This window comes from Oncorhynchus keta, unplaced genomic scaffold, assembly GCF_023373465.1.
Source record: "Oncorhynchus keta strain PuntledgeMale-10-30-2019 unplaced genomic scaffold, Oket_V2 Un_contig_5400_pilon_pilon, whole genome shotgun sequence".
NCBI lineage: Eukaryota > Metazoa > Chordata > Actinopteri > Salmoniformes > Salmonidae > Oncorhynchus > Oncorhynchus keta.
Genome location: NW_026288266.1, coordinates 1 through 21,718, shown reverse-complemented (window position 1 = coordinate 21,718; position 21,718 = coordinate 1). Strand labels below are relative to the sequence as shown.

General features: G+C 42.7%; 1 protein-coding gene and 1 long non-coding RNA gene across 3 annotated transcripts; one reads left to right on the top strand and one right to left on the bottom strand.

Moving 5' to 3' along the window:
* The first annotated feature begins 43 nt into the window (after positions 1 to 43).
* LOC127925267 (thymic stromal cotransporter homolog) lies at positions 44 to 2,689 on the top strand. Its single transcript, XM_052510137.1, has 2 exons — positions 44 to 234; positions 1,795 to 2,689. Exons 1-2 carry the CDS (start codon positions 47 to 49, stop codon positions 1,850 to 1,852), a joined length of 246 nt encoding a protein of 81 aa, XP_052366097.1. The 5' UTR covers positions 44 to 46; the 3' UTR covers positions 1,853 to 2,689.
* LOC127925268 (uncharacterized) lies at positions 288 to 1,455 on the bottom strand. 2 transcript variants are annotated; one of them, XR_008120242.1, is made up of 4 exons: positions 1,076 to 1,222; positions 785 to 954; positions 398 to 741; positions 288 to 355 (listed from the first exon to the last, which is right to left on the bottom strand). It is a non-coding gene; the product is annotated as an uncharacterized LOC127925268 (long non-coding RNA). The 2 variants fall into 2 exon arrangements; XR_008120243.1 differs by lacking the exon at positions 288 to 355 and adding an exon at positions 1,331 to 1,455 and having other exon boundaries at positions 614 to 741; positions 1,076 to 1,245.
* Positions 2,690 to 21,718: the final 19,029 nt, after the last annotated feature.

The following is a 21,718-nucleotide window of genomic DNA, read 5'->3' as shown; positions in this document are numbered from 1 at the left end:
CCAGCTTCCTCTATTGACAATGGTAGGAAACTGCAGCAGACAGACAATGCAAACTGACATGTCTTTTCTCTTCACAGGGATCACCCTCATCTCACTGCAGCTGTCCTTTAAGATCGCCAGCCTGGCCTACACTCCCATCTACACCAAGGTGTACCAGGCTACACTGGACTGGTTCCCCGGGTTCGTCTTCACCCTGTCCAGCATCTTCACCGTCCTCGCCACCATACCTGTCAGGTAAGATATGACATCATCAGTCCTCACCACCATACCTGGTCAGGTAAGATATGACATCATCAGTCCTCACCACCATACCTGGTCAGGTAAGATATGACATCATCAGTCCTCACCACCATACCTGTCAGGTAACATATGACATCATCAGTCCTCGCCACCATACCTGGTCAGGTAAGATATGACATCATCAGTCCTCACCACCATACCTGGTCAGGTAAGATATGACATCATCAGTCCTCGCCACCATACCTGGTCAGGTAAGATATGACATCATCAGTCCTCACCACCATACCTGGTCAGGTAAGATATGACATCATCAGTCCTCACCACCATACCTGGTCAGGTAAGATATGACATCATCAGTCCTCACCACCATACCTGGTCAGGTAAGATATGACATCATCAGTCCTCGCCACCATACCTGGTCAGGTAAGATATGACATCATCAGTCCTCACCACCATACCTGGTCAGGTAAGATATGACATCATCAGTCCTCACCACCATACCTGGTCAGGTAAGATATGACATCATCAGTCCTCACCACCATACCTGTCAGGTAAGATATGACATCATCAGTCCTCACCACCATACCTGTCAGGTAAGATATGACATCATCAGTCCTCGCCACCATACCTGGTCAGGTAAGATATGACATCATCAGTCCTCACCACCATACCTGGTCAGGTAAGATATGACATCATCAGTCCTCACCACCATACCTGGTCAGGTAAGATATGACATCATCAGTCCTCGCCACCATACCTGGTCAGGTAAGATATGACATCATCAGTCCTCACCATACCTGGTCAGGTAAGATATGACATCATGTCACCACCATACCTGTCAGGTAAGATATGACATCATCAGTCCTCACCACCATACCTGTCAGGTAAGATATGACATCATCAGTCCTCGCCACCATACCTGGTCAGGTAAGATATGACATCATCAGTCCTCACCACCATACCTGGTCAGGTAAGATATGACATCATCAGTCCTCACCACCATACCTGGTCAGGTAAGATATGACATCATCAGTCCTCAGCACCATACCTGTCAGGTAAGACATGACATCATCAGTCCTCACCACCATACCTGTCAGGTAAGATATGACATCATCAGTCCTCACCACCATACCTGGTCAGGTAAGATATGACATCATCAGTCCTCGCCACCATACCTGTCAGGTGAGACATGACATCATCCGTCCTCACCACCATCACCTGTCAGGTAAGATATGACATCATCAGTCCTCGCCACCATACCTGTCAGGTACATAATATATAATAGTATATTCCATTTAGCAGACACTTTTATCCAAAGGAACGTAGTCATGCATACACACATTTTACATACGGGTGGTCCTGGGAAATCCACCCACTATCCTGGCATTACAAGCGCCATGCTCTATTGACTCAGCTCCAGAGGACATCATACCCCTAAGTACAGTGTAAGTACAGGTCGTTGTTACACTGAATGGTGACACAGTAATAAGGGCCCTGTAAATGTAAAGTGTAACCTCTTTTCCTTTGAAACATGTGTGTTTTCTCCTCCTCCAGCGTGGTGGGCTGCAGAGCTGGCCTGGCTGACGGTTATGAAAGGATCCCGGGGGACTGAGGGTGGTGATGTCATCGTGTCACCACATCGGGCTATGAGACAATACTGGGGGGGTACTGTGAATGTTGGGGAAACTGCACTATAACGAGCCTTTGATTGAATCCCAGCTGAGATTGAGCCAATGGACATGAACTGACGGGGTATTAATGAGAAGAATGTTGACATTCTCCAGAGGTTGACTGGTCCACTGTCTATTACCCATGGCCTTAATATAGAATAATCATAGACTGCCTATTAACCATGGCCTTAATATAGAATAATCATAGACTGGTCCATTGTCTATTAACCATGGCCTTAATATAGAATAATCATAGACTGGCTATTACCCATGGCCTTAATATAGAATAATCATAGACTGGTCCACTGTCTATTACCCATGGCCTTAATATAGAATAATCATAGACTGCCTATTAACCATGGCCTTAATATAGAATAATCATAGACTGGTCCACTGTCTATTACCCATGGCCTTAATATAGAATAATCATAGACTGGTCCACTGTCTATTACCCATGGCCTTAATATAGAATAATCATAGACTGCCTACTACCCATGGCCTTAATATAGAATAATCATAGACTGGTCCACTGTCTATTACCCATGGCCTTAATATAGAATAATCATAGACTGGTCCACTGTCTATTACCCATGGCCTTAATATAGAATAATCATAGACTGCCTACTACCCATGGCCTTAATATAGAATAATCATAGACTGGTCCACTGTCTATTACCCATGGCCTTAATATAGAATAATCATAGACTGGTCCACTGCCTATTAACCATGGCCTTAATATAGAATAATCATAGACTGGTCCACTGTCTATTACCCAAGGCCTTAATAATAATAATAATAATAATATATGCCATTTAGCAGACGCTTTTATAATCATAGACTGGTCCACTTACAGTCATGTGATATAGAATAATCATAGACTGGTCCACTGTCTATTACCCAAGGCCTTAATATAGAATAATCATAGACTGGTCCACTGTCTATTACCCAGCATATTTTGAAAATCTGAGATGACAGTGTTGTTAACAAAAGGCTAAGCTTGTGAGTGAATATATTTCTTTCATTTGCGATTTTAATGAATAGTTAACGTTGCGTTAAAGTCTTGGGTGGCGAGTTGATACAATTCCAAGTCTGGAAAGTTAAAACCCCCCTCAGATTCAGGGACATGTAAAACGTTCCTATTTATTCTATGAGTTTTATATGAAGTCTGTTTTTCTGGGTTTACTTTTGTAACGAATGTCTTCAGTGGGGTAATTGGTACTCCCATTAAATCAATACGAAACCTTTGGGAGCCATGCCATTCTGAAGAGGTTTGTTTTACCTGTAAGATTTATGGGGAGGTAATTAAATTTACCGAGATCTGCTTTCATTTTTTTGAGTAATGAGATAAAGTTATCTTTATATACATTTGTTGTTTGTTGTCACTTATTAAGCATTCTAAATATTTTATATATATTTTTTGGTAGTAATTCCACGTTCATTTTAAATCCTGATATTTAATATGGATTTTATTTTTAACAAGGGGGGCACTGAGTTTTCAGTATTGGTCAAGTATATCAGGAGATCGTCAGCAGATAAGTTTAGTTTATATTCATGTTTACCAATACTGGTACCTGTTACGTTTGGATCCTGTCTAATTCTTACTGGGTGTGGTTCAATTGCCAGTGCAAACAGGAGGGGGGGAGAAGGGACATCCCTGGCTTGTGCCCCTTTCTAAAGAAATGTAATCAGATAATGGCTTAGTTTTGTATATTTTAGCTTTATGATTTTTGTATAATATTTGTTTGAAATGTATAATTTCAGCTGGTGAGATGAATGCTTCCAAAGTTTTTAATATAAGAGTCCACACAAGACGGTCAAAAGCCTTTTCAGCATCAACAGTCATGTTTTTTTTTGCATATTGTATAATAGTAAAACATGTTATTGTATTTGTTTGTAAGCCTTTTTTAATAAACCCTTAATATGTATCAAGTACTTTTGCCATTCTATTGTTTATAAGTTTCGTTATTATTTTATTGTTGCCAATTTCTAAAAATGAATCTTTAATCTGCAGAGGAATCTGGTTTTAATATGACTGAAATAACCGTTTGATACATGGATATTGGAACTGAATTAAGTGTTGTCCATTTTTTTTATATATATATAAATATTTCCCATATATTATATGGGAAAAGACCTGGTTCTTTTCTCTGAGCGAATGTTTTAACAGTCTATTATTTATTTTTGGGATGATTTTCATCTTTTGTGATAGTTAAAAAAAAATATCTGCTGATAATTGCTTCAGGGTTGTTGAGTCTAAGAAGGCTGTAGGATCAGTTATCAGATCATTTAATTCTGATTTATTTTGATTTTCATAGAAGCTTTTATATTTTTTTACGTTATTAATAGCATTGTTTCTAATTAAAGCATTTGCATCCTTATCTTTTAAAGATCATAACTGGTTTGGTGTGTATTGATTTTGTGAGACATTTACCAGATTTATTTGCCATCAAATATTTGAGTTTAACCTGTACAGTGGTTCTTCCTGTAAAAGTTGTGTCATGCTGCAGCACACCTTGCAGGCTGCCGCAGAAATCTATGGCACGTTATTTAATTGTCAGCCATTAATGCTAGTTTGACCACCAGAGGGCATCTTTGAGAAGCATTTGATAGCCTTCAATATTGGCTGTACTAGAGAATTTAAAACCATTTTTGTAAGAACATAGTATCTGGGATTGATTTTAAGAGATGTATTTAATTGTAATTTAATTAATTTGATTAATATTATGGTATTTCTATCCAAGAAAAACTAAAAAACAGGGTTTCCGTTGGAACGTAAAATAAGGTGCTGTACAACGTGACGGTCGGGAGTAGGCTGAGAGCATAACATTTCCACATCCTAATTGTAGCCTAACCAATACCCAAATGGAGATCAGTGAAAATAAAAATCTCACTGATTTATCAAGACCAGGCCCCATGCTCGTCTCAGAGCAGAGTGAAACGGTGCTGAAATAGTTGACCACAGCAGGTATTGCTTCAAATCCTATTGCTTCTCACTTCAATATGCTTTTTAAATAAATAAGACCTAAACCACTTTTAACAACACATTACTCAACACTAGTGAGACTCATGTCACCTACGGTAGGCCTACAGTATATCAACAAATATTTTTTCCAATGACGTGACTCAGCCAATAATTATATTTAGAGGATAGGAGGACTCTACAGTATATTAATATCGAAGGGGCATTTTCCATTAGGATCTCTAAGATTATCTAAGGGGCTTTTATATAATTCTAAATTACATACTGTAATTAACATGGTAAGTGCCTAATTCCTTACATAAGGGAGAGCAGGCCGTGTCCAGACTTTCTCAGTGACCTTAAGTACACATTAACTCTGTCTTTAATGATTTCTAAAGGTTGCATGGACAGAAACTTCTGAGACACAGTATTAATGATGAACACCCGGAGGTTCACTGGTAAGACACATCTGCCTCGGGATCAATCCCAGTTGGTATTCTTTGTCCACTCATGGTATCTCTCTTCGGTTACACATCCTTGGAATAGCAGAACAGCATAACGGTCCGGACGGCCCTTGCTGTGCCTGGTGAGCAGTTGGTCAAGTTCTGTTGTCAGAAGAGGAATGGAAATGTCAGGGTGAACTGACGACCTGACGAACCCGCCAGGTATGTTGACTCTGTCTGTCAGAGGTGGAGTTCCAGAGCTCACAGGTGTGCCTGTGAGCTTATGGATTGTGACTCCATCTCGTTCCTCGCCCTTTTCAATGCGTCATTACCGCCTGGCTCTGGACCAATACCGCGTGGCTCTGGACCAATACCGCCTGGCTCTGGACCAATACCGCCTGGCTCTGGACCAATACCGCCTGGCTCTGGACCAATACCGCCTGGCTCTGGACCAATACCGCCTGGCTCTGGACCAATACCGCCTGGCTCTGGACCAATGCATCAGTTGTCGACCGTATCTCTGACCTCAGATCATGTTTCTCTTTCTGCTGGTCTGCCTTCAATGACTCAATCTGGGTCTTCAAAGTTTGAATCTAATCCATGTGCACCTTCATCAGATGAGCAGAACGGTACCACCCTGAGCCCCCATTGATTACAGTGGCCACTGATGATAGAAACTGTAGATCAATAAAGAATTAAAAGTGACTCCAATACACAAATGCCGTGTACACGTTTTAACAAAACTTGTGAGACTCATGTCGGCTACGATAGGCCTACAGTATATCTAAAAAAAAATATTTAAAAAATACAATGACGTGACTCTCCGCCAATAATTCAATTTAGAGGATTGGACGATTCTAAATTAATATCTAAGGGGCATTTTATCAATTAGTATATTTGAGTTTAACCACAATATTTGTTGTATTATTTGTTCTGTCTTTTCTGGTGGATTAAACGTTGAAATTGAAACCAACTTTCTATGGCTTGTTTAAAAAAGAACGATATTTTCAATTAACCTTCTTGAACATGGGGTGATACATTCTTACTAATTTGTAAATAAAGCCTTTTTGTTACTTTGAATGATTTATTTCTTTTTTTAGAGGGAGAGAAACCAAAAGTCTACCCTCGTCTCATGGGTCTCCCGGTAAGGGTATCAAACCAATATCTGAAGCGATACAGTTTGCACTTCGATGCAGTGCCTTAGACAACGGCGCCACTCGGGCGCTGTACAACATGACCGGTCAGGAGTAGGCTACAGTACTACAGTAAGAGCAAGATAGTCCTAACATTTCCACACCCTAATTTTAGTCTAAGTTTCTCTTAGAATAAAAACCTTGGTGTAACAACAGTTTTAGTAAGTAAGTGCACAATTATCAGTTTCTATTTGGTTTATGTCTTCCATTCATTGTCAGTTAGAGACACAGTAGCGCCTTGGGACCCAAAAGCATAATCAGCGCTCTAACTTCCCCTTGCGCTAGTCTGGACACAGGGTTACGTACTAAACCACAAATTATCTCTAATATATTTTGGGTCCTGAAGATGTGCTCTGTTCGTTCTCCATATTCTCACTAAGTGTATTTTCTGATGGTGTAATTAAGCATGATACAGGAGAATGATCCAATATCACTATATTTAAGCAATAAGGCCAAAGGAGATGTGGTGTATATGGCTAATATACCACGGCTAAGGGCTGTTCTTAAGCATGACACAACGCGGAGTGCCTGACACAGCCCTTGACCGTGGTATATTGGCCATATATCACAAACCCCCAGAGGTGCCTTATTGCTATTATAAACTGGTTATCAACGTAATTATAGCAGTAAAAATACTTTTGTCATACTCATGGTATACGGTCTGATATACCATGGCTGTAAGCCAATCAGCATTCAGGGCTCGAACCACCCAGTTTATAATGTCTGATATACCATGGCTGTAAGCCAATCAGCATTCAGGGCTCGAACCACCCAGTTTATAATGGGGGGATATACAATGAAATCAATGTGTATTTTTCCCCATGTAAGGTACAATACAAAATGGTCTGTATGCTGTATGGTCTGTATGCTGGGATACAAGGGAAAAGGGTGCAATCTGTGTCAGGATACCTACACCTCTGCTGTTCCTACAGTAGGGGGCAGTATAGACCTCTGCTGTTCCTACAGTAGGGGGCAGTATAGACCTCTGCTGTTCCTACAGTAGGGGGCAGTATAGACCTCTGCTGTTCCTACAGTAGGGGGCAGTATAGACCTCTGCTGTTCCTACAGTAGGGGCAGTATAGACCTCTGCTGTTACTACAGTAGGGGGCAGTATAGACCTCTGCTGTTACTACAGTAGGGGCAGTATAGACCTCTGCTGTTACTACAGTAGGGGCAGTATAGACCTCTGCTGTTCCTACAGTAGGGGCAGTATAGACCTCTGCTGTTACTACAGTAGGGGGCAGTATAGACCTCTGCTGTTACTACAGTAGGGGGCAGTATAGACCTCTGCTGTTACTACAGTAGGGGGCAGTATAGACCTCTGCTGTTACTACAGTAGGGGGCAGTATAGACCTCTGCTGTTACTACAGTAGGGGCAGTATAGACCTCTGCTGTTCCTACAGTAGGGGGCAGTATAGACCTCTGCTGTTACTACAGTATAGACCTCTGGTTACTACAGTAGGGGGCAGTATAGACCTCTGCTGTTACTACAGTAGGGGGCAGTATAGACCTCTGCTGTTACTACAGTAGGGGGCAGTATAGACTTGCTGTTCCTACAGTAGGGGGCAGTATAGACCTCTGCTGTTACTACAGTAGGGGCAGTATAGACCTCTGCTGTTACTACAGTAGGGGGCAGTATAGACCTCTGCTGTTACTACAGTAGGGGGCAGTATAGACCTCTGCTGTTACTACAGTAGGGGGCAGTATAGACCTCTGCTGTTACTACAGTAGGGGGCAGTATAGACCTCTGCTGTTACTACAGTAGGTGGCAGTATAGACCTCTGCTGTTACTACAGTAGGGGGCAGTATAGACCTCTGCTGTTACTACAGTAGGGGGCAGTATAGACCTCTGCTGTTACTACAGTAGGGGGCAGTATAGACCTCTGCTGTTACTACAGTAGGGGGCAGTATAGACCTCTGCTGTTACTACAGTAGGGGGCAGTATAGACCTCTGCTGTTACTACAGTAGGGGGCAGTATAGACCTCTGCTGTTACTACAGTAGGTGGGCAGTATAGACCTCTGCTGTTACTACAGTAGGGGGCAGTATAGACCTCTGCTGTTCCTACAGTAGGGGGCAGTATAGACCTCTGCTGTTACTACAGTACAGTATAGGGCTGTTACTAGTAGGGGCAGTAGACCTCTGCTGTTACTACAGTAGGGGGCAGTATAGACCTCTGCTGTTACTACAGTAGGGGCAGTATAGACCTCTGCTGTTACTACAGTAGGTGGCAGCATTGGCTCTGCTCCAACCAAGCTCCCCTTCAAATATTCAATTTCTCCTTTTTTGAAGTGTAGCTCTTGCAGGAAAACCCCATCAGCTGAAAATATCTTTAAATATTCAAGAAACTTGTGCCCCCCCATCATCATGAAGCCTGTGCACATGCCATTTAATACATTAGATTTACGTTGGCCTTCACATGTATAGAATCAAAGTTAACTGTTCCATCTGTCATTGAGAAACCAGAGGAATATGAGGAGGGTGGACATGCCATGGATATGGAAGAGTATGAATACATAGTTATTGTATACCTTACATACATTACATATATAAAACCTATGAACATGTAGGCTGAGCAAACATTTAAAGAGAACACAAAAAACATTAAGCAAGTACTTCTTTGTACTTTGAGGCACTGTGCCTTTTTTTTAGGTCTTCAAGATACTACTCCTCTCCTAATGTCTGTGGTTTATATGTCACTGTACCAATAGGAGAAAGACCGCGACTTAAATACTGTGGGTCAGTTTGTCGTAGCTTGTGAGTTAAATTCAAGTATAGTGGCTGGTGGAGCTCTACTTGTAGAGAGCAGGTCCACTGAAAGACCGAAGTGAGATAATAATAATATAATATATGCCATTTAGCAGACGCTTTTATCCAAAGCGACTTACAGTCATGTGTGCGCATACATTCTACGTATGGGTGGTCCCGGAATCGAACACACTACCCTGGCGTTACAAGCGCCATGCTCTACCAACTGAGCTACAGAAGGACCACGAAGGAGATGAGTGGAGGCACCATACATGCCAGGTTCCCCGTCCTGATCCCTCGGATAGAGCCCATCTCTACTCTCACCAATAACCACCAGTGGATCTTAACTATGAACAAACAAACAAACAATAATAATAATAATAATATAATAATAATAATAACTTCACATCCTCTCCTAATTTGGCCAGAACTCTTTTCATTTTTACAAAAAAATTAATGAAATGACATTGTAGTATACACCGAGTGTACAAAACATTAGGAACACATTCCTAATATTGAATTGCATCCCCCCCTATGCCCTCAGAAAAGCCTCAATTTGGTCGGAGCAAGGACTCTATAGGGTGTCCACAGGCATGCTGGCCCATGTTGACTCCAATGCTTCCCACAGTTGTGTCAAGTTGGCTGGTAGTGGATTTTTATTCCAAATAGCTTCTTCCACCTCATCTCACAGATGAGATTATCCTGCTAAAAAAATGTAATTTCCAGATGGATACACTGCTGTCATGAAGGGCAGTGATGTTCAGATATCTTGTGGCATTCAAACGTTGCTCCACTTTTATCAAGGGGCCCAATGTGTGCCATGAAAACACACCCCACACCATCACACCCTGGTTCAGGTTATCAGTCAACCTACCAGGGTAGCTTGAAACAGCCCCTGTCTAGGGGTATCGTCGGACAGGGCCACAGTGTCTCCTGACCCCTCCTGTCTCAACCTCTAGTATTTATGCTGCAATAGTTTGTGTCGGGGGGAATTAAAAAATATATATAATGCAACATTTATTTAACTAGGCCAGTTATTTAAGAAAAAAATCTTATTTACAATGACGGCCTACCTAGGGTCAGTCTGTTATATCTGGAGTATTTCTCCCGTCTTATCCAGTGTCCTGCGTTAATTTAAGTATGCTCCCTCTAATTCCCTCTTTTCATCTCCTCCCGGGGGACCTGAGACCTAGGACCATGCCTCAGGACTACCTGGCCTGATGACTCTGTACAGCACTTTGAGATATCAGCTGATGTACGAAGGGCTATATAAATAAAATTGGATTTGATTTGATTTGACTCCTTGCTGTCCCCAGTCCACCGGGTCGTGCTGCTGCTCCAGTTTCAACTGTTCTGCCTGCAGCTATGGAACCCTGATCTGTTCACCGGACGTGCTACCTGTCCCAGACCTGCTGTTTTCAACTCGCTGGAGACAGCAGGAGAAGTAGAGATACTCTGAATGATCGGCTATGGAACCCTGACCTGTTCACCGGACGTGCTACCTGTCCCGACCTGCTGTTTCCGACTCTCTCTCTCCACTGCACCTGCTGTCTCTAACGCTGAATGCTCAGCTATGAAAAGCCAACTGACATTTACTCCTGACCTGTTGCACCCTCTACAACCACTGTGATTATTATTATTTGAGCCTGTTGGTCATCTATGAACATTTGAACATCTTGGCCATGTACTTTTATAAATTCCATCCGGCACAGCCAGAAGAGGACTGGCCAGCCCTCAGAGCCTAGTTCCTCTCTAGGTTTCTTCTTGGGTTTATGCCTTTCTAAAGTTTTTAGCCCCCGTGCTTCTACATCTGCATTGCTTGCTGTTTGGGGTTTTAGGCTGGACACCGGCTGATGTAAAAAGGGCTTTATAAATAAATTGGATTGATAGAAAGGAATGACATTGATCACATCTTTACTAACGCTGCTGATATTTAGCTTGAAAGCAGTATCCACATCCATCGGATGTAGTGATCACAATTTAATTTTTAATTTTACCTTTATTTAACCAGGCAAGTCAGTTAAGAACATATTCTTATTTTCAATGACGGCCTGGGAACAGTGGGTTAACTACCTGTTCAGGGGCAAAACGACAGATTTGTACTTTGTCAGCTCGGGGATTTGAACTCGCAACCTTCCGGTTACTAGTCCAACGCTCTAACCACTAGGCTACGCTGCCGCCCGTAGCCATATGTCTAGGAAAACCAGTTCCAAAGGCTGGGCCTAATATAGTGTATAAGAGGTCATTCAATAAGTGTTGTAGTGATTCATATGTTGATGATGTGACTAATATTGGTTGGTCTGTGGTGAGTAATGAGGAGCAAACAAATGCTGCATTAGACACATTTATGAAATAGCGTATTCCAGTTACTAATAAGCATGCAACCATTATGAAAACGTTGGAGTACCTTAAATGAAATTCTGGGGGAAAAATCCATAGGCTGAATCAGATGGCTCATTCATCACAAAACCCACTGATATTGCCAACTACTTTAATGACCTTTTTTTCCATTTTGCAAGATTAGCAAACTTAGGCATCACATGCCAGCAAGAAACACTGACACTACACATCCAAGTATAAATGATCAAATTATGAAAGAGAAGCATTGTAATTTAGAGTTCTGTTAAGTGAGTGTAGAAGAGGAACAAAATATTGTTGTCTATCAACAATGACAAGCCACTGGGGTCTGACAACTTGGATGGAACATAACTGAGGGACAATAGTGGATGATATTTCCACTCCAACTTGCCATATCTTCAATTTAAGACTACCAGAGAGTGTGTGCCCTCAGGCCTGGAGGAAGCTAAAGTCATTCCGTTACCCAAGAAGAGTAAAACCCCTTTACTGGCTCAAAAAGCCGCCCAATCAGCCTGTTACCAACCTTTAGTGAAATTCTGGAAAAATGTGTTTTTGACAAGATGCAATCTTACTGATTATTGACCTGTTCAGTAAGTTGACCTGTTGACCTGTTCAGTAAGATGACCTGTTGACCTGTTCAGTAAGTTGACCTGTTGACCTGTTCAGTAAGATGACCTGTTGACCTGTTCAGTAAGATGACCTGTTGACCTGTTCAGTAAGATGACCTGTTGACCTGTTCAGTAAGATGACCTGTTGACCTGTTCAGTAAGATGACCTGTGTTGACCTGTTCAGTAAGATGACCTGTTGACCTGTTCAGTAAGATGACCTGTTGACCTGTTCAGTAAGATGACCTGTTGACCTGTTCAGTAAAATGACCTGTTGACCTGTTCAGTATGATGACCTGTTGACCTGTTCAGTAAGATGACCTGTTGACCTGTTCAGTAAGATGACCTGTTGACCTGTTCAGTATGATGACCTGTTGACCTGTTCAGTAAGATGACCTGTTGACCTGTTCAGTAAGATGACCTGTGTTGACCTGTTCAGTTAGATGACCTGTTCAGTAAGATGACCTGTTGACCTGTTCAGTAAGATGACCTGTTGACCTGTTCAGTAAGATGACCTGTTCAGTAAGATAACCTGTTGACCTGTTCAGTAAGATGACCTGTTGACCTGTTCAGTAAGATGACCTGTTGACCTGTTCAGTAAGATGACCTGTTGACCTGTTCAGTAAGATGACCTGTTGACCTGTTCAGTAAGATGACCTGTTGACCTGTTCAGTAAGATGACCTGTTGACCTGTCCAGTAAGATGACCTGTTGACCTGTTCAGTAAGATGACCTGTTGACCTGTTCAGTAAGATGACCTGTTGACCTGTCCAGTAAGATGACCTTTGTTGACCTGTCCAGTAAGATGACCTGTTCAGTAGATGACCTGTTCAGTAAGATGACCTGTTGACCTGTTCAGTAAGATGACCTGTTCAGTAGATGACCTGTTCAGTAAGATGACCTGTTCAGTAAGATGACCTGTGTTGACCTGTTCAGTATGATGACCTGTTGACCTGTTCAGTAAGATGACCTGTTGACCTGTTCAGTAAGATGACCTGTTGACCTGTTCAGTATGATGACCTGTTGACCTGTTCAGTAAGATGACCTGTTGACCTGTTCAGTAAGATGACCTGTGTTGACCTGTTCAGTTAGATGACCTGTTCAGTAAGATGACCTGTTGACCTGTCCAGTAAGATGACCTGTTCAGTAGATGACCTGTTCAGTAAGATGACCTGTGTTGACCTGTTCAGTATGATGACCTGTTGACCTGTTCAGTAAGATGACCTGTTGACCTGTTCAGTAAGATGACCTGTTGACCTGTTCAGTATGATGACCTGTTGACCTGTTCAGTAAGATAACCTGTTGACCTGTTCAGTAAGATGACCTGTTGACCTGTTCAGTAAGATGACCTGTTCAGTAAGATAACCTGTTGACCTGTTCAGTAAGATGACCTGTTGACCTGTTCAGTAAGATGACCTGTTGACCTGTTCAGTAAGATGACCTGTTGACCTGTTCAGTAAGATGACCTGTGTTGACCTGTTCAGTAAGATGACCTGTTGACCTGTTCAGTAAGATGACCTGTTGACCTGTCCAGTAAGATGACCTGTTGACCTGTTCAGTAAGATGACCTGTTGACCTGTTCAGTAAGATGACCTGTTGACCTGTCCAGTAAGATGACCTTTGTTGACCTGTCCAGTAAGATGACCTGTTCAGTAGATGACCTGTTCAGTAAGATGACCTGTTGACCTGTTCAGTAAGATGACCTGTTGACCTGTTCAGTAAGATGACCTGTTGACCTGTTCAGTAAGATGACCTGTTGACCTGTTCAGTAAGATGACCTGTTGACCTGTTCAGTAAGATGACCTGTTGACCTGTTCAGTAAGATGACCTGTTCAGTAGATGACCTGTTCAGTAAGATGACCTGTTGACCTGTTCAGTAAGATGACCTGTTGACCTGTTCAGTAAGATGACCTGTTGACCTGTTCAGTAAGATGACCTGTTGACCTGTTCAGTAAGATGACCTGTTGACCTGTCCAGTAAGATGACCTGTTCAGTAAGATGACCTGTTGACCTGTCCAGTAAGATGACCTTTGTTGACCTGTCCAGTAAGATGACCTGTTCAGTAGATGACCTGTTCAGTAAGATGACCTGTTGACCTGTTCAGTAAGATGACCTGTTCAGTAAGATGACCTGTTGACCTGTCCAGTAAGATGACCTTTGTTGACCTGTCCAGTAAGATGACCTGTTCAGTAGATGACCTGTTCAGTAAGATGACCTGTTGACCTGTCCAGTAAGATGACCTGTTCAGTAGATAACCTGTTCAGTAAGATGACCTGTTGACCTGTCCAGTAAGATGACCTGTTGACCTGTTCAGTAAGATGACCTGTTCAGTAAGATGACCTGTTGACCTGTTCAGTAAGATGACCTGTTGACCTGTTCAGTAAGATGACCTGTTGACCTGTCCAGTAAGATGACCTGTGTTGACCTGTTCAGTAAGATGACCTGTTGACCTGTTCAGTAAGATGACCTGTTCAGTAAGATGACCTGTTGACCTGTTCAGTAAGATGACCTGTGTTGACCTGTTCAGTAAGATGACCTGTTGACCTGTTCAGTATGATGACCTGTTCAGTAAGATGACCTGTTGACCTGTTCAGTAAGATGACCTGTTGACCTGTTCAGTAAGATGACCTGTTGACCTGTTCAGTAAGATGACCTGTTGACCTGTTCAGTAAGATGACCTGTTGACCTGTTCAGTAAGATGACCTGTTGACCTGTTCAGTATGATGACCTGTTCAGTAAGATGACCTGTTGACCTGTTCAGTAAGATGACCTGTTGACCTGTTCAGTAAGATGACCTGTTGACCTGTTCAGTAAAATGACCTGTTGACCTGTTCAGTATGATGACCTGTTGGCCTGTTCAGTAAGATTACCTGTTGACCTGTTCAGTAAGATGACCTGTGTTGACCTGTTCAGTTAGATGACCTGTTCAGTAAGATGACCTGTTGACCTGTTCAGTAAGATGACCTGTTGACCTGTTCAGTAAGATGACCTGTTCAGTAAGATAACCTGTTGACCTGTTCAGTAAGATGACCTGTTCAGTAAGATGACCTGTTGACCTGTTCAGTAAGATGACCTGTTGACCTGTTCAGTAAGATGACCTGTTGACCTGTTCAGTAAGATGACCTGTTGACCTGTCCAGTAAGATGACCTGTTGACCTGTTCAGTAAGATGACCTGTTGACCTGTTCAGTAAGATGACCTGTTGACCTGTCCAGTAAGATGACCTTTGTTGACCTGTCCAGTAAGATGACCTGTTCAGTAGATGACCTGTTCAGTAAGATGACCTGTTGACCTGTTCAGTAAGATGACCTGTTCAGTAAGATGACCTGTTGACCTGTCCAGTAAGATGACCTTTGTTGACCTGTCCAGTAAGATGACCTGTTCAGTAAGATGACCTGTTGACCTGTCCAGTAAGATGACCTGTTCAGTAGATAACCTGTTCAGTAAGATGACCTGTTGACCTGTCCAGTAAGATGACCTGTTGACCTGTTCAGTAAGATGACCTGTTCAGTAAGATGACCTGTTGACCTGTTCAGTAAGATGACCTGTTGACCTGTTCAGTAAGATGACCTGTTGACCTGTTCAGTATGATGACCTGTTGACCTGTTCAGTAAGATGACCTGTGTTGACCTGTTCAGTAAGATGACCTGTTGACCTGTTCAGTATGATGACCTGTTGACCTGTTCAGTAAGATGACCTGTGTTGACCTGTTCAGTATGATGACCTGTTGACCTGTTCAGTAAGATGACCTGTTGACCTGTTCAGTAAGATGACCTGTTGACCTGTTCAGTAAGATGACCTGTTGACCTGTTCAGTAAGATGACCTGTTGACCTGTTCAGTATGATGACCTGTTCAGTAAGATGACCTGTTGACCTGTTCAGTAAGATTACCTGTGTTGACCTGTTCAGTTAGATGACCTGTTGACCTGTTCAGTAAGATGACCTGTTCAGTAAGATGACCTGTTGACCTGTTCAGTAAGATGACCTGTGTTGACCTGTTCAGTAAGATGACCTGTGTTGACCTGTTCAGTAAGATGACCTGTTCAGTTAGATGACCTGTTCAGTAAGATAATATATAATATAATATATGCCATTTAGCGGACGCTTTTATCCAAAGCGACTTACAGTCATGTGTGCATACATTCTACGTATGGGTGGTCCCGGGAATTGAACCCACTACCCTGGCGTTACAAGCGCCATGCTCTACCAACTGAGCTACAGATGACCTGTGTTGACCTGTTCAGTAAGATGACCTGTGTTGACCTGTTCAGTAAGATGACCTGTGTTGACCTGTTCAGTAAGATGACCTGTGTTGACCTGTTCAGTAAGATGACCTGTTCAGTTAGATGACCTGTTCAGTAAGATAATATATAATATAATATATGCCATTTAGCGGACGCTTTTATCCAAAGCGACTTACAGTCATGTGTGCATACATTCTACGTATGGGTGGTCCCGGGAATTGAACCCACTACCCTGGCGTTACAAGCGCCATGCTCTACCAACTGAGCTACAGATGACCTGTGTTGACCTGTTCAGTAAGATGACCTGTGTTGACCTGTTCAGTAAGATGACCTGTTGACCTGTTCAGTAAGATAACCTGTTGACCTGTTCAGTAAGATGACCTGTTGACCTGTTCAGTATGATGACCTGTTGACCTGTTCAGTAAGATGACCTGTTGACCTGTTCAGTATGATGACCTGTTGACCTGTTCAGTAAGATGACCTGTGTTGACCTGTTCAGTAAGATGACCTGTTGACCTGTTCAGTATGATGACCTGTTGACCTGTTCAGTAAGATGACCTGTGTTGACCTGTTCAGTAAGATGACCTGTTGACCTGTTCAGTAAGATGACCTGTTGACCTGTTCAGTAAGATGACCTGTTGACCTGTTCAGTAAGATGACCTGTTGACCTGTTCAGTAAAATGACCTGTTGACCTGTTCAGTATGATGACCTGTTGACCTGTTCAGTAAGATGACCTGTTGACCTGTTCAGTAAGATGACCTGTTGACCTGTTCAGTATGATGACCTGTTGACCTGTTCAGTAAGATGACCTGTTGACCTGTTCAGTAAGATGACCTGTGTTGACCTGTTCAGTTAGATGACCTGTTCAGTAAGATGACCTGTTGACCTGTTCAGTAAGATGACCTGTTGACCTGTTCAGTAAGATGACCTGTTCAGTAAGATAACCTGTTGACCTGTTCAGTAAGATGACCTGTTGACCTGTTCAGTAAGATGACCTGTTGACCTGTTCAGTAAGATGACCTGTTGACCTGTTCAGTAAGATGACCTGTTGACCTGTCCAGTAAGATGACCTGTTGACCTGTTCAGTAAGATGACCTGTTGACCTGTTCAGTAAGATGACCTGTTGACCTGTCCAGTAAGATGACCTTTGTTGACCTGTCCAGTAAGATGACCTGTTCAGTAGATGACCTGTTCAGTAAGATGACCTGTTGACCTGTTCAGTAAGATGACCTGTTGACCTGTTCAGTAAGATGACCTGTTGACCTGTCCAGTAAGATGACCTGTTGACCTGTTCAGTAAGATGACCTGTTGACCTGTTCAGTAAGATGACCTGTTGACCTGTCCAGTAAGATGACCTTTGTTGACCTGTCCAGTAAGATGACCTGTTCAGTAGATGACCTGTTCAGTAAGATGACCTGTTGACCTGTTCAGTAAGATGACCTGTTCAGTAAGATGACCTGTTGACCTGTCCAGTAAGATGACCTTTGTTGACCTGTCCAGTAAGATGACCTGTTCAGTAGATGACCTGTTCAGTAAGATGACCTGTTGACCTGTCCAGTAAGATGACCTGTTCAGTAGATAACCTGTTCAGTAAGATGACCTGTTGACCTGTCCAGTAAGATGACCTGTTGACCTGTTCAGTAAGATGACCTGTTCAGTAAGATGACCTGTTGACCTGTTCAGTAAGATGACCTGTTGACCTGTTCAGTAAGATGACCTGTTGACCTGTTCAGTAAGATGACCTGTTGACCTGTCCAGTAAGATGACCTGTGTTGACCTGTTCAGTAAGATGACCTGTTGACCTGTTCAGTAAGATGACCTGTTCAGTAAGATGACCTGTTGACCTGTTCAGTAAGATGACCTGTGTTGACCTGTTCAGTAAGATGACCTGTTGACCTGTTCAGTATGATGACCTGTTCAGTAAGATGACCTGTTGACCTGTTCAGTAAGATGACCTGTTGACCTGTTCAGTAAGATGACCTGTTGACCTGTTCAGTAAGATGACCTGTTGACCTGTTCAGTAAGATGACCTGTTGACCTGTTCAGTAAGATGACCTGTTGACCTGTTCAGTATGATGACCTGTTCAGTAAGATGACCTGTTCAGTAAGATGACCTGTTGACCTGTTCAGTAAAATGACCTGTTGACCTGTTCAGTATGATGACCTGTTGGCCTGTTCAGTAAGATTACCTGTTGACCTGTTCAGTAAGATGACCTGTGTTGACCTGTTCAGTTAGATGACCTGTTCAGTAAGATGACCTGTTGACCTGTTCAGTAAGATGACCTGTTGACCTGTTCAGTAAGATGACCTGTTCAGTAAGATAACCTGTTGACCTGTTCAGTAAGATGACCTGTTGACCTGTTCAGTAAGATGACCTGTTGACCTGTTCAGTAAGATGACCTGTTGACCTGTTCAGTAAGATGACCTGTTGACCTGTCCAGTAAGATGACCTGTTGACCTGTTCAGTAAGATGACCTGTTGACCTGTTCAGTAAGATGACCTGTTGACCTGTCCAGTAAGATGACCTTTGTTGACCTGTCCAGTAAGATGACCTGTTCAGTAGATGACCTGTTCAGTAAGATGACCTGTTGACCTGTTCAGTAAGATGACCTGTTCAGTAAGATGACCTGTTGACCTGTCCAGTAAGATGACCTTTGTTGACCTGTCCAGTAAGATGACCTGTTCAGTAAGATGACCTGTTGACCTGTCCAGTAAGATGACCTGTTCAGTAGATAACCTGTTCAGTAAGATGACCTGTTGACCTGTCCAGTAAGATGACCTGTTGACCTGTTCAGTAAGATGACCTGTTCAGTAAGATGACCTGTTGACCTGTTCAGTAAGATGACCTGTTGACCTGTTCAGTAAGATGACCTGTTGACCTGTTCAGTATGATGACCTGTTGACCTGTTCAGTAAGATGACCTGTTGACCTGTTCAGTAAGATGACCTGTTGACCTGTTCAGTAAGATGACCTGTTGACCTGTTCAGTAAGATGACCTGTTGACCTGTCCAGTAAGATGACCTGTTGACCTGTTCAGTAAGATGACCTGTTGACCTGTTCAGTATGATGACCTGTTGACCTGTTCAGTAAGATGACCTGTGTTGACCTGTTCAGTAAGATGACCTGTGTTGACCTGTTCAGTAAGATGACCTGTTGACCTGTTCAGTAAGATGACCTGTTGACCTGTTCAGTAAGATGACCTGTTGACCTGTTCAGTAAGATGACCTGTTGACCTGTTCAGTATGATGACCTGTTGACCTGTTCAGTAAGATGACCTGTTGACCTGTCCAGTAAGATGACCTGTTCAGTAAGATGACCTGTTGACCTGTTCAGTAAGATGACCTGTTGACCTGTTCAGTAAAATGACCTGTTGACCTGTTCAGTATGATGACCTGTTGACCTGTTCAGTAAGATGACCTGTTGACCTGTTCAGTAAGATGACCTGTTGACCTGTCCAGTAAGATGACCTGTTCAGTAAGATGACCTGTTGACCTGTTCAGTAAGATGACCTGTTGACCTGTCCAGTAAGATGACCTGTTCAGTAAGATGACCTGTTGACCTGTTCAGTAAGATGACCTGTTGACCTGTTCAGTAAGATGACCTGTTGACCTGTCCAGTAAGATGACCTGTTCAGTAAGATGACCTGTTGACCTGTTCAGTAAGATGACCTGTTGACCTGTTCAGTAAAATGACCTGTTGACCTGTTCAGTATGATGACCTGTTGACCTGTTCAGTAAGATGACCTGTTGACCTGTTCAGTAAGATGACCTGTTGACCTGTTCAGTTAGATGACCTGTTGACCTGTTCAGTAAGATGACCTGTTGACCTGTTCAGTAAGATGACCTGTTCAGTAAGATGACCTGTTGACCTGTTCAGTAAGATGACCTGTTGACCTGTTCAGTAAGATGACCTGTTCAGTAAGATGACCTGTTCAGTAAGATGACCTGTTGACCTGTTCAGTAAGATGACCTGTGTTGACCTGTTCAGTAAGATGACCTGTGTTGACCTGTTCAGTAAGATGACCTGTTCAGTTAGATGACCTGTTCAGTAAGATAATATATAATATAATATATGCCATTTAGCGGACGCTTTTATCCAAAGCGACTTACAGTCATGTGTGCATACATTCCCACTACCCTGGCGTCCCGCGCCAACCTCACTACCTGGCGCTACAGATGACCTGCTCTACCAACTGAGCTAAGATGACCTGTGTTGACCTGTTCAGTAAGATGACCTGTGCTGACCTGTTCAGTAAGATGAGTAAGATGACCTGTTGACCTGTTCAGTAAGATGACCTGTTCAGTAAGATGACCTGTTCAGTAAGATGACCTGTTCAGTAAGATGACCTGTTGACCTGTTCAGTAAGATGACCTGTTGACCTGTTCAGTAAGATGACCTGTTGACCTGTTCAGTAAGATGACCTGTTGACCTGTTCAGTAAGATGACCTGTTGACCTGTTCAGTAAGATGACCTGTTGACCTGTTCAGTAAGATGACCTGTTGACCTGTTCAGTAAGATGACCTGTGACCTGTTCAGTAAGATGACCTGTTGACCTGTTCAGTAAGATGACCTGTGTTGACCTGTTCAGTAAGATGACCTGTGTTGACCTGTTCAGTAAGATGACCTGTTGACCTGTTCAGTAAGATGACCTGTTGACCTGTTCAGTAAGATGACCTGTTGACCTGTTCAGTAAGATGACCTGTTGACCTGTTCAGTAAGATGACCTGTTGACCTGTTCAGTAAGATGACCTGTTGACCTGTTCAGTAAGATGACCTGTTCAGTAAGATGACCTGTTGACCTGTTCAGTAAGATGACCTGTTGACCTGTTCAGTAAGATGACCTGTTGACCTGTTCAGTAAGATGACCTGTTGACCTGTTCAGTAAGATGACCTGTTGACCTGTTCAGTAAGATGACCTGTTGACCTGTTCAGTAAGATGACCTGTTGACCTGTTCAGTAAGATGACCTGTTGACCTGTTCAGTAAGATGACCTGTTGACCTGTTCAGTAAGATGACCTGTTGACCTGTTCAGTAAGATGACCTGTTGACCTGTCCAGTAAGATGACCTGTTCAGTAAGATGACCTGTTGACCTGTTCAGTAAGATGACCTGTTGACCTGTTCAGTAAGATGACCTGTTGACCTGTTCAGTAAGATGACCTGTTGACCTGTTCAGTAAGATGACCTGTTGACCTGTTCAGTAAGATGACCTGTTGACCTGTTCAGTAAGATGACCTGTTGACCTGTTCAGTAAGATGACC